Here is a 12,942-nt window from a genome sequence, read left to right as displayed (position 1 = left end):
TCCTTAGAAAAAGCCTTTTCCAAAGCTTTTCCTTGTTCACAGACGGGAATAACTCACAGCCTGGCAATCCCCCCCCAGCCATCCACGGCAGCCCTGTATTTCCAGGGCAGAGAAGCAAACTCCGGTCATTGCACTTATTTACACTTGTGGCTCTCCCGGCCAGAGGGGCTTTTCCAGCCAATGCCACGACGCCGGGCCAGCAATTCCAGCGGCAAAGCCAGCGCCGCTGCCCAGCCTGACGTGAAGCTTATGGGGAGAAGCCAAGCGAGCGAGACTCCACCATCGCCCCAGGTGAAGCGCTCCAGCAGCTCATTGCCCCTGCTCGCAGCACGTGCCTTGTTTCTACCCTCCACTGCACAGCTCAGCTCCCCACCGCTGCCCTCCCAGTCCTTCTCTCCACCGCACAAGCAAGAAAAATGGAGAAAACGGGGAGATGAAGGCACCCATCACCTTCCTCCCCTTGCACCCCATGCGTGCAGGGAGAGGCCGGGTGCTCAGCGCTTCCCACTGCTCAGCCGGCAGGGAGGGCTCTCCCGACGGCAGAGCTCTGAATTAAACATACCACCCTAATGAGTTGATTTTATTAGTTTGCGAATGCATTGAGAACTCATTATCAAAATAAACATCAATTCACTCCACCGAGCGCGGTGCTGCACACACTCACGCCCCGGCAGCGCTGCAGCTGAGGCTGCACGCGGCTCCTGCCCCGAGACGTGCTGCTGGTCCCCCCCGCACCCCATCTCCGGCACCCACTGCAGGCCAGCTCCGGGGGGGTGCAGTGCAGCAGCCACCCACCCTGCAAAGCACCTCGCACCATGAGGTTTGCTTCTCCATTTCGGCTGTGGGGCTTCAGGCTGGGCACCCAGCATTGCTGCTTGCTGGGGTGGGACAGCCCCGAGCTCCTGCCACCCCACATGGGCTGTGCGAGGTCCCCTGGGACCCGTTCGGTGCTGCCACAGGGCGAGGAGCTGAGCCATGGCCGCTCAGGGCTGCTGCAAGGCAGGTAGAAGCCCCCCACCCTGCCCCAGGGTCTCACAGCCCCCTGCAAGCACCCCTCGGAGCCTGTGCTGCACCCAGCACCGGAGCACTGGGGACTTGGCAGACCCCAGGGGCCCCCGGGAACAGCCAGGGCAGGAGGCACCACCCTGGCCCCGGGGAGCCAGCACCGAGCCCCTCTCTGCCAGGGCTGGCGCACCGAGGCATGAAGCAGGGGCACAGGGGGCGCATTGTCCAGCTCGACAGGACGCATTCCCTTTGGAAACGGCAGCTAATCCCATTTCATCCCCCTTCACGGCCATCAGCTGTTTTTCAAGCATTCAGGAGGCGGGTTGCTGAAACCAGAGCTATTGTGTCCGCTGTGCCCCAGCCCCCTCCATCCGTCCATCCATCCCAGCCGCGCTGGGCCGGGAATCGGCGGCATGTCCGCACCCAGCTCCTGCCCCGGCACCGTTCCCAGCCGGACCCTTGTGAACTGCCCAGAGATGGGGATGCCAGACCCAGGCAGGACCCGCTCCCCTTCACCTTCCCCCAAGCTCTCGGTCTAATCCTGTGGTCCAAGCCCAGGCAAGGAGGAAGAGGAGGGGAAGCACTGAGCATCCCCGCATGTCAAGACCCATGGGCACAGCCACCTGCATGGCCCAGCACTCGATTGCTCCCCGCCAGGGAGACGCAGGCTCCCGGAAGGAGGGTGATGAATAAGAAACATAAATGACCCCATAAAACCCCAGTTAATGCCCAGCCCCTGCCCTAGGTTCAGCCTGGTTTCCTCACCCAGCTGTGGCTCACAGCCAGTGAACCGGGATGTGCTGGGGGCAATGGCCCTGCAGGATGGGGACAGAGGGGGACAGGCTCCTCCAACCATCTTGGCAAACACGCCCCAGCCCTGCAGATACAGGACAGGGGAGCAAACAGGTCCCCAGCTCTGCTCTCACCCCAGGGAAATGCCCTCTGGTGATTCACACAACCAGGAGTGGGCACACACACCCTGATCAACGAAGAGACCCTAAAAACAGCATTTCCCTTCATCAACTTCTTGTCAGCCATGAACACAGGCATGCTGCTGAGTGTGGGGGGCTCCACCCCACCGCCTGGGGCAACCTGCTGGCCTCAGGGGACAGCCAGAGCCTCCCCCCATGCCACACATGTCCCCACTCCCCAAGAGGCACAAGGGACACCTACCCTTGCAAGCCAGGGCAGCAGGACCCTGCCAGGCACCCCAACCCATGCTGGCTTCCCACATGGACCCCCGTGTCCTGGAGAAACCCCTCCAGGGACCAGCACTCCCACCAATGAATCCACATCCCACTCCTCGCCCCAGCAGGACCCGGGCATCGCTGCTGCACAGAGCCAGGAGGGCTCAAGGTTACAGCCGAGGACTTGCAGGTTGTCGTCTCACCCAGCAGAGCAAAAAGCAATTAGCTATCACAGCTAAAATTAGCTCAGCGGTTTCTTTCTGCTAATGGTCAAACTCATCCAGGTTTCCCTACACCGGGAGCCTCGGTACCTCCGCATGGGCAGGCAGTGATTGATGAGAGCCACCGCAGCCGCTCACGCGTGCCTGCGTCCACATGGCAGCGGGACCCCAGCCGGTACCGCACCGCGGTCCCCCTCCCACCATACCCACTGCCACCTCCGCCCAGTGCCTCAGTTTCCCCCCGGCTGCCCAGGGGCAGAGGGAGAGCTCCCGGCGTGCTCAGGACAGCCGGCCCGGAGTTGCCATGCTCCGAGGTGGACAATGGGGCTGATGACTGCTGGCAGGGAGGGGAGGGAGTGTGGCTTCGGCACGGGGGCCCCAGCATTCCTGAAATTGCCACCGCACTGTCCCCGCTGCCGGCCGGGATACCCAGCTGCTGGCACGCAGCAGCAGCTGGTCCCAGGGCCTTCCCCAGCCCACGGTGGCTGCTGGCCAGGAGGTGACACTGATCCACGCGGGGAGGTAACAACCCAGAGCACCCGGCAGCTGCCAGTCACAGCATCCCCAGGGATGGTCCTGCCTGAGAGCCCCCCGCACCCCAAGTCTCCGCTCCTGGGGGACCGAAGGTGGGGGTGCAGCCACCCCATCAGAGTGGGGAGACAAAGGGGACCGGGGACCAGCTGCAGCCTGGGAATGTCCCCTGCCCTCGGCCCCGTTCCCAGGGATCAAGTTACCCAGTTCCCAGGCAACCCGAGCCAGGCACGGCTTTCCAGGCGCAGGCATTCCTGCACCCCGCGGGGCTGGGGGCAAGGGGAGGGGGCCGCCGAGGGGGCCCCTGCCTTCCCCGGGCGCAGGCAGGTGGTCGGCATCGGGCAGGGGAGAAAGGGAGGAAGGTGAAGCATCGCTGGGAGTGAGGTGCGGGATGCACCCCAAAGCATCGCTGGGAGCAGGGGTGGGGGATGCACCCCGACAGCCGGTCCCCAGCCCCACAGAGGGGTGCTAAGGGCAGTGCCCATGCAGGCGGCATTGCCGGCGTGCCCAGGGTGTGAGGGATGCCAGGCGGGACCGGCACAGGGCCAGCAAGGCGGGGAGCCTCTGCCAGCACATTCCTGCCTGCCGGCAGGGCAAAGGATGGCAGGAATACACCCCGAGTCCGGACCGACCTCCAGGGATGGCTCTGGGGATGCAGAGGGGAGGAACCCCAAAACAGAGCAGCAGCCCAGGGTTGGGGGAGGTCCCTGACATTGCCACCATGCCACCAGCTGCTCCAAGTCACCCTGGCCCCGTGTCCTCTCCAGCAGCTCCATGCAATGCTAGCCCGCTCAGGAGGGCAACACCTCCCTTCCCTGGGAGCTCCTGGGACATCCCTTTGCCCCAGCACTCACCCCCCCGAGACGGCCCCACAAGGGTGCTGGATCCCCACGGGCACTTTGGAAAGCCAAAGCCCGGTGCCATGCGCAGAAGCCAAGCAGCACCCGGCAAAGCACCATGGCCACCAGCCCCTCCACACCACCCCGTGCCCACGCACCAGCCCCGGCACAACCACAGGGGCTCAGATCGCCCTTCGTTAGCACGATCACATCACCACTGACAGCAGCATATTTAGTCCTGGCCTGGCACTGACCATTTTTCACCCAGAGACACGCGACTTACTTACTAACAAGCTTGGGGAGGTAACGAGGGCTCAGAGGCGAGGGGACCCAGCACCCAAAGGGTGGTGCTCCCACACAGATCTGCACCCCAGTCTGAGCAGGGCCTTATTCACCCCAGGCAACAGCCTACGCTGCTGCTGCAAAACATCAATGCACCCCCAACCAGTTTATGTAGGGCCTGCAGTAATGTGTGTTGTGGCTAGAGCTCACCTCCATGCAGGAACCAGCTACATCAGGGATCAGCTCCAGGCACGGGCTGGAGACAAGGACACGGTTTGTAAAGACGCACAAAGGCAGACGCAGGGTCATTCTTCATCACATCGCCCTGCCAGCACCCTGCAAGCCAGCCTCCCTCCTCCCAGGTTTAATTATCAGCATCTTCCCAGGTTCACAAGCAACGTGCATCCACCTGCCTCCCTGCTTCCTCCTCTCCTCCAGCCCCTTCATTTGCTCCCACTGAGCAGAAATGCCACCACAGCCTAATCTCCATCACTAAGGGACGAGCAGCACTCGGCACTGCCACCCTGGCCGGCACCGGGGTAGGAGCCGCCCAGCCAGCCCCAGCCATCCCAGCCCACCCGTGTGTGCCCAACCGTGACGGCAGCTCCAGCCCCGCCGGGCAGCGGAGGTGGGTATGAGCCCGCAGCCGCCCTCCTTCCCGCTGGCAGCCCTGGCCCTGCCTGTTCTCCCCCAGGCAGCCGGCTCCCAGCCCACGGGCGCGGTGGCATACCCCAGCACTGCTGTGGCTCGGATCACTGGCACCCCAAACCTTTGGGGACCAGCCAGAGCACCAAGCACAGCGATGGGGCTTGGTGACACAGGCTACCCAGGATCGGACCGTATCCCCCTCCCCCTTATGGTTATCAGGTCATCAAAATTTCATTGCAGTGCCTGGTCACTAATGGCTTCCAAAGAAGCATCAAATTTTAATCTTCCCTTCCTCTCCTCTAAAAGCCACTTTCCTCCCTGAGCCGGAGCTTTGCACAAGGCCACCAGCTAACGTGCCGGCCGCGCTCACAGAGAAGGGGGAGCCAGGGCAGGAGATACCCACGCTCAGCCATCCCTTCCCCGCTGCGTGGGCACAGAGGGCACCGGCAGCACCCTTCACCAAAGTCCCGGCGTGAGCTTGTCACCAGCGTCACGTCCCCAGGAAGGAGCAGGGGCTCGTCCCCCTCCTGCTCAGCCCCACAGGGCTCCATGCATGCGGACGTGCCCAGGCACCACGCATGGGTGCCAGAAGATGCCGGCACACCCCCACTCCAGCCTCTAATAAGCCTCTTTGGTGGAAGCTGCCCGTCTCAGGCCCCTGCCCCAAATCCCATCTGGAACCTTAAGCCTCCCAAATCCCTCCTGGGACTGGCCACAGACTCCTCAATCCCATTAGAGGTGCTGTGCCAGCGCGGAGGGTCCTGGGCTGTGCCCCCAGCCCTGGGTGGTGGGAAACCGCATCCCTGGGGGGGTCACAATCTACAAAAAGTGGGGAGGAGAGAGCTTGGACATCCCAGACACCCAGCACCCCCAGCTCTTGGGGAGCCCTTTATTGTCTTGCTTAATCAGCTGAAGGCACCTTTGCCGCCGGTGTGGGCTGCCCATGCCCCCCCCCGACCATGGCACAGCCCCCCAGCCCTGGCACCGGTGCTCGGCCCCGGCACAGGTCGCACTGCGACACAGCTCCCACCCGGGCAGCGCTGACTGATTAGCCTTCCACCCAGCACTGCATTCGGCTCCGGTTAATTAGCGCGAGGCCCCTAATCAATAAGTTATTTTTTGCCATGGGTAATTAATAATTACACAGCACAGACGGCTTATAATTAAACTTCCATCCCCTCTCTCCCCAGCAGCGAGCGGCCTTTGTTTTACCAACTGCAGGCATTAAAGTGTTTCATCCTGTGCCCAGGGAGCCCCCGCGCCCTGGCCAGGGAGGTCTCGCCCCATCCCCTCCTCCTCCTTCTCTATTGATCCCATTTTCTTTGGCTGCCTGAATCAATAGCACCGGCACAAAGCGCTGCCTGCCTCCGCTCCCGCTGCCCCTCGCTGCCAGCCCTGCAGGGCTGCCCACGCAGGGCTGCCCTGCCTGCCCCACCGCAGCAGGGCTGAGCCGGAGGCCGAAGCCGGGCACCCTGCCCGCACGCCTGCTCCTTCTCCAGCTCACCCCAGCGCCCAGTCCGCCCCAAGGGGCTGCAGCGGTGAGCGTTGGCAGCCCACACACGCCAGGCACCGCAGCCGGGGAGGTGACCCTGTCGGTGCGTCCCCAGTGCCACCTGCGGTAGGGGAGACGGGCACGTGCCAGGCTTTGGCAATGCTCCCCCACCGCGACTCCGGCACGGGCAGCCACTGCTCGCGCTCGCCCGTGGCTGCTGCTTGCCACGCAGCGCCGGGGCCGGGCACCGAGCAATGTCACACTGCCCGCGAGGACGTGACACACGCCGCAGAGAGCCGAAGCCACAAAGCTCGGATCCTGCACCAGGAGAGGGGAGCAAAGCCCCTTCCCCAGCCCTCAACAGGGCTGAAGCCCAGACAGCCCCACATCTTCCACCTCACGGCGAGACCCCAGAGCCCCACGGACAAATGGAAGGAGATTCAGTCACAACAGAAGCCTGTCCCACAGGCAGGGAAGAAACGGACCACGGGGGACCCGCCAGCCGGAGACGAGAAACTCGGCAAGGGAGTGAATCAATCAAAGAGACCTTCACAGCTCCCCACACAGGGCCTGCCCGGATAATATACTGCTGCTTTAGATGTTATGTTCTGAACTTAATTACTGAGAAATTATAGCAGTGCTGGGGGAGGCTCAGGGGGAGCGGGAGGACGGGAGCACACAGGGACTTCTGGCTCCACTTGCTGCCACAAACAAGGGCAAGAAATGTCGCGGGCGAGGACCCCGGGCGCTGTGCCCTGCTGTGCCCCCCTGTTTCACAGCCTGGATCCGCTCGGTCCAAGTGGGGGGGACGGAGGCGGCCGTGCTGCAGCCCTGCCAGGCAGAAGCCTCCTCTGTGGCCCCGCAGGGAGCCTCGCTGCTGGGGAGGGGACAGGACCCCAGGGCCCCCCAGCATCTCTGAACCCCAGCTGCACCCTGAAGGGCCACAAACTATTTCTACATCCCTCTTGGGTAGCGGAGCAGTTAAGAACAGGCTGTGCCATGCCAGAGCCCTGGAGGCGAGGAGCAGAATGGGGCTCACCCTGCCAAGCGGTACTGCCTCACCCCAAGGGCCGGCTGGGTGCACAGGGAGCCCCGGGCACCCACGGGGGCTCAGGGCTGCAGACCCCCTCCAGCCCCAGCCCCCTGCCCAGTCTGACCAGCCGGCTGGAGGTCGATGGGACCAACACCAGGGCAAGAGCTGCTCCCTGGGAGCTCCCCAAACTTGCACCCCAGGTCTTGTGGTGCCATGGGGGTCCCCCGGGAGGGGGTGAAATGGGTGCCTTCACCCCCTGCCATCCCTGGGGGATGCTCAGCCTCCCGAGACTGGTCCAGGGCAGTCTCTACCCCATGCTCAGGGCAACATTTCCCCCCCTCCATCCCCAGCCTGGGGGCAGTTATGGGGCAGGGGGAAGGAGGCAGCAGAGCAGAGCCATGCTGCTCGCCCCCGCCGAGCCCTCCCGGACACAGCGCTGCGCTCGGCACATGCGGGCCCCGGGCCCCAGCTCCGGGGGGGATTCTTGACCACCACCGATGCTGTGTCCCCCCCCACCCCCCCCCCGGCAGGAGCTCCGGGGCCGCCTCGGTCCCCACCCCCCCCGGCTGGCACAAAGCTTCCCCGGCCTCGGAGGGTTGGAGCTCGGCTGAGGGGAGTAGCGCTGGGACCCCCCCCAAACCCTCCGCGGTCCATCTCCAGCATCAAAGTCGAAGCTGGAGGGTGCCCCCCCCCCCCCCCCGCACCGCCTTACCTTGGGCACCGGCTCCCGGGGAGCCGGGCAGGGCGAGCACCGCGAAGCACAGCAGCCCCCAGCTCCCCAGCCGGGCCATGGCTCCACCGAGATGGGAGCGAGGGGGCAACTTCCCCGACTTTATAATCCGGGCGGTTGCGGTGCCGGTCCCCGCTGCTGGCCGGGCACCGGGGCGTCCGCCGGGCTCCGGCGCAGGGACCCCCGCAGCAGCGCTGCTCCGGGGGAGGCGAAGACGATGGGATGAAAGGCTCCTCCTGGGGCGGGAGGGGGGTCCGCAGGCAGCTCCCCACCATGTGCAACTTCCCCAGGGACGTGAGGCGCCGGGACCCCCAAATCTGGAGCGGGGCCAGCAGCCGAGCCCCTCCCCAAGCGTTCCGCCCCGCGTCAGGGAAAGGGACGGGAAGCGCAGGGCTGCGCGCCCCCGGCCCCTCCTGCCCGCCCGGGCACCATGGGGACCGGGCCCCCACCGCCCGCCGCTCCCGGAGCCGAGCGCACCGCAGCCGCTGAAAAAGTTTGGGGTCCGGGGGCGGGGGGCGGCCCCTCCCCAGCGCTCAGCTCCTGCCTGGGGACATCCCCGCCTCGGTGGCTCCGGGCGACGGGGGGGGGGGGGGGGCCTCTGTCCCCCCGTTGCCTCCCGCTGCGCCCCGGCACCCGCGGGGAACGGGGAAAGTGCGGCGGCGACGAGCAGCGGCGCGGCGTCCCGCTCGGAGCCGCCGGCCCTGCGCGGCGGGCGGGTTGGTAGCGCCGCGCCGTCCCCTCTCGGCGCTCCGGCCGGCTGCCTGCTCCTCCTGCGCGGCTCGGCGGCGGAGTGAACCGCGGCGGCGAGGCTCGGCGGAGCCGGGGGCAGCCCGAGCCGGGGAGGCGGGGAGACGGCGCAGCTCCGAGCGCTACCCAGCGGCCGCGGCCGGGCGAGCACGGAGCCGCGGGGGGAGCGGGCGCGGCCCCCCGGCCGCCCCTGGTTCGTGCGGAGCGGGCAGCTCCGTGTGTCGTCCCCCCCCCCCCCCCCCGTCCCGTCCCGTCCCCCCCCGATGCCCCCGGCTGTGGAAGCAGCAGCTCCCCTGTGCTGCTTTCGCCTCTCCAAGCGCCTGGAGCCGCCCCCTACCCCACGCTGCCCCCAGCCCCTCCAACAGCACTCGGAGCATCAGCACCCGGTCCCTGGGAAGGGGACACAGCATGTGAACAGCAGAACTCAACTCACTGCCACAGGATTATCAAAGCAAAAATTTTAGGGTTCTCAAAAAAATAAAAGCTCTAACCCCAGAGATGTGCCCACAGCACCTCCCAGATAACATACCACCTCTTCAGGCCTGATTCTGCAACTCCTCAAGCCCAGATCTCCCATCAGGATCAGGCCTTGAATGCACATCCTTCAAAGATGTCTGTGCTTTATGCCAGTACAGTGCCTTGCATTTGGTGGGGGAAGAGCGGCTCAGTCACGGCTGCTACCGAGCATTAACACCCAAGGACCTACACCATCTGCACAGAAGGAAATATCCACCCTGAATGCTGGATCAGCCTCCTGAACACACACAGGAGCTTTGAGCCAAGGGACCTACAAGGATCAAGGTGAAATGAAAGCATGAGCAGATTAGCCTGAAGCCAGGCCCAGCACTGCCGGGTCAAATCAGGGCAGGGACAGAGGGAGCACTCTCCCACAAGCATCGATAACAACTGTGTGCCTTAGTGCCCAGGCACCGGTGTGCATTTCCACTACGTTATACACACTCACGTGTAAACCATGCACCGTCCTCAGGGGGGACAATGCCCATGTGCACGTTGCGTATTTGGAAAGCTACTGCCAAATTTCCCATCGACCTCTTGAAGAGAGACTGAACAATAACCCAGCACTTGCCCACCCCAGCATTAATCAGCTCCGTGGCTGGCATTCTCAACCGAGATGACGGGGATCGATGTGCTGTGGGAGGCTGCAATCCTGGCTCGCCCCTTGAGGAGGTGTTTCCCAGTGCAGGCTGGAACAAGCAGGGAGAGAGGCTGCCCTGCCAGGGGTGAGCTCAGCTTGGACCCCACTCCCCAGGCACTGACACGTGCTACAGCAGGGAGCAGCCGTAATAATGCTCAGCACGCTCCCAAGCCCCTGCGGGATCAGGGCTTTGTTCCTTAAAGAACAGGAATTCCTGTCTCCAGGGCCATAAATTCAGCGCCTGCCCCTGGTGCCTACACTGATTTATGGTTATTACAATTAATCTTGCCAAGGTGCAAGCCGTTTATTACCCACTTGCACAGGTACCTGGTTCCCCACGGTCACCCGGGCAGACTGGTTGAGTTTTGATCTCACAGCAACACTCCCACCAGAGCACGTCCTCCCTCCCAGCCCCAGCAGCACAGCCCTGCCCGCTCCATACCAGCTCTCCTCTGCCCAAATCCATCCAAGCAGGAGCAAGTTCCAGCACGCAACGCCACAGCTGTCTCCAGGAATGGGTGGAAAAGCCGAGAGCTGCCCTGTACAACACTGGCACATCCCAGGGATCAGGGAGGGCAGCAGGCTCTGGTGACACCCACATTGCCACCTACCTGGTGACACTGAGGACATGCCAGGCGATGCCTGGGTGGGAGGCTGCGGCCCCCCGTGCTGCTGGGTCACCCCTGCCCCACACGGGGCATCTCTCCATCTCCCATGAGTTTTGGCCCAATCCTCCAACAACATCACACAGCATACTGAGTACCCCAAATTCTGAGCCACAATTTGGAGCAGCATCACTTGCAATTACACTGGGAATCATGACAACACACACACAGACCAGCCATGAGCCACACTGCAAGACTCTTGCCTCTGCGAGACTCTTCTGGAAGGGGCGAAGACGCACAAGTCTCCAAGCACACATCAGGGTTTGTGCTTTTGAGTTCCTTCCTAGAAATCCCCGACCCCCAGCACAGGGGTCTCAGGCCCCCAAGAGCAGCAGCACATCCACCAGCTGCTGCTGGAGACCTCGGCTAATGAGGGGTTCGCCTTGCGCAGCCGCCGCACCGGCCCCGCGGGCAGCAGAAAGCAGCGGAAAGCCACCTCGGGCCTATTTGTAGATTTGAAAGCTGTTATTTTGCCTCCTGCTTGAAGAGGGCGCATCAAAGTCAAACCCAAAATACGTCGCTAGGCTTGAATTAAAAACTCTTGTTTGAAACCAAGGCAAGTTCCAAAAAAAGATCAAGGCTTTACTTGAAATGTGTAAGTCTTTGCTGGGATGTCAGGCGCTTTGGGGACTGGGAGTCAATGCTATCCAAAGGCTAAAGGACAACAGCCAAGATCTTCCTTCAGCTGTCCTCAGCATCCCTCGTCTTCCTTGGACAAGGCACCGGCTCTCTCTCAGCAGCATCGCTGTTCCCTGAGCACAAGAGCAGCATCCCATGGGGAGCACCGTGCCGCCTCCGAGCTCCCTGCTCTAGGAAGGGGCTGAGAATTGCAAGGAGAGGCAAGGTCAGAAGCGCTGCCTGTGAGTGAGAGACTCCAGGAGCTCAGTCCTTTTCCGCTATCAAAGGGGAGAGGAGGTAGATGTAACCACAGGCTGTCAGCACCGACATTGGGAAGAGAAATTGGATAATGGAGACTCTGCAGCCTCACAGACAGAGGTATAACAAGCTCCCACGGGCAGAAGCTGAAGCCAGACCTATTCAGACTAGCAATAAGGTGCACGTTTCTAACAGTGAGGATAACTGACTGGCTGCAGCAAGGCTCCCCGGTACTTTTTTTTGTAATTAAGATTGGAAGTGGCTTTTTAATTTCTCCAGAAGCATCTGCTCTCCTGGAAGAGTTAATTCAAGGTAGTGCTGCAGGCCACAAGCACTCTCTGTGATCTGTTAACTCCTCTCTTTAAACCTGGGCTTAGGACAGGTTCCTTCTCCCCAGGAGAACTGCAGCATGGGGCAAGACGCAGCCATCACACACCCCTGGGCCATGGGGACACTTCCCAGCCCCCAGGCAGGGCCACACACGGGCAGACGCTCTGGTTTTGGCAGGACTGAAGCTGCCTCCACTTGAAGGGCATCAAACAGGGCTCCACACTACCCTCGGATGCTGTGCAAGGAGCCTCCAAACCAGCTCAGAACAGAAACATCTTAAATATTTGATGTCTTAAAAAAAATACCAAGAGAAGAAAGAGCAACAGGAGCAAGTCCTCTCCTTCCTGCCAGCACTGCTCCTCTTCCCAGCCCGGAGCTCTCTCCCAGCATCAGCTTCTTGGGGCACCTCAACCCAATTAAGATCTTCCTTCAAGCCCAGAGCAAGACCATGCTCAGACCTGGGGCTGCAGAGCCGGGGCTCTCCAAGCTGGCAGAGAGCAGAGCAACAGCATCTCCCCAGCAGTGGTTACCAGAGTCCCATTTCTGAGCAGGATCTGGCGCTCTTCTTGGAGAGCAGCTGTCTGGGACAAGCCAAGAAGGGCCAGAAACTTCCCAGGGAGACCTGCCCACAGCTGCAATGACTCTGCTCCACCTCTGCACCCACCGGTCCCCACCATCAGACAGGTCCATGTACTCAGTGAGCCACTGGGGCAGAGGGGGGGCCCGGGGAGCCCTGACCCTCCCCAGACCCCCTCACTGGGGCCTATCATGCTGCTGATCCCACCAGCAGCATCACGAGCATCTCCCCAGGAGCAACACGCACCGAGCCCAAGGGGCTTCCCCAGCGCTGCCCACAGCACAGGAGTAGCCCTGCCCAGTGCTCCCACCTGCCTGGGGTGGGACATGGGGACCGGGGGGGGGGGGCTCAGCCCCATCTCCACTGAGCCCAACCCTCCCTCATTCCCCCCAAACACGAGGGTTTGGCACACGCAGCACCACCAGGCTGGGGACTCCCAAACCCACCACGATGCAGAGACAGTGCTGGCATTAAAGCTCTTTCTCCTGCTCTAAACCACCTCTAATTGAGCACCCCGAGACAGGCTGCACACCTTCCCCTCACCAGCAAGCGGGAGATGCAGGTGGAGAAGAGGCATTAATCCCAGCAGCCATCCTCTGCCAGGGAAGCCAGCACGAACAGGA

General features: G+C 62.8%; 1 protein-coding gene across 1 annotated transcript in view; it reads right to left on the bottom strand.

Moving 5' to 3' along the window:
• SDK2 (sidekick cell adhesion molecule 2) overlaps nucleotides 1-8,029 on the bottom strand; it is a gene marked incomplete at both ends in the record, with an annotated part of 49,945 nt that extends 41,916 nt beyond the window's left edge. Inside the window, one exon of the mRNA XM_082326878.1 lies at nucleotides 7,951-8,029. Coding sequence (XP_082183004.1) covers nucleotides 7,951-8,029 — 79 coding nt within the window. The remainder of the gene's footprint in view (nucleotides 1-7,950) is intronic.
• Between the last annotated feature and the right edge of the window lie 4,913 nt (nucleotides 8,030-12,942).

The sequence above is a fragment of the Platalea leucorodia genome (assembly GCF_965183815.1).
Source record: "Platalea leucorodia genome assembly, chromosome: 14".
Classification (NCBI taxonomy): domain Eukaryota; kingdom Metazoa; phylum Chordata; class Aves; order Pelecaniformes; family Threskiornithidae; genus Platalea; species Platalea leucorodia.
This window is presented reverse-complemented; position numbering and strand designations above follow the sequence as displayed.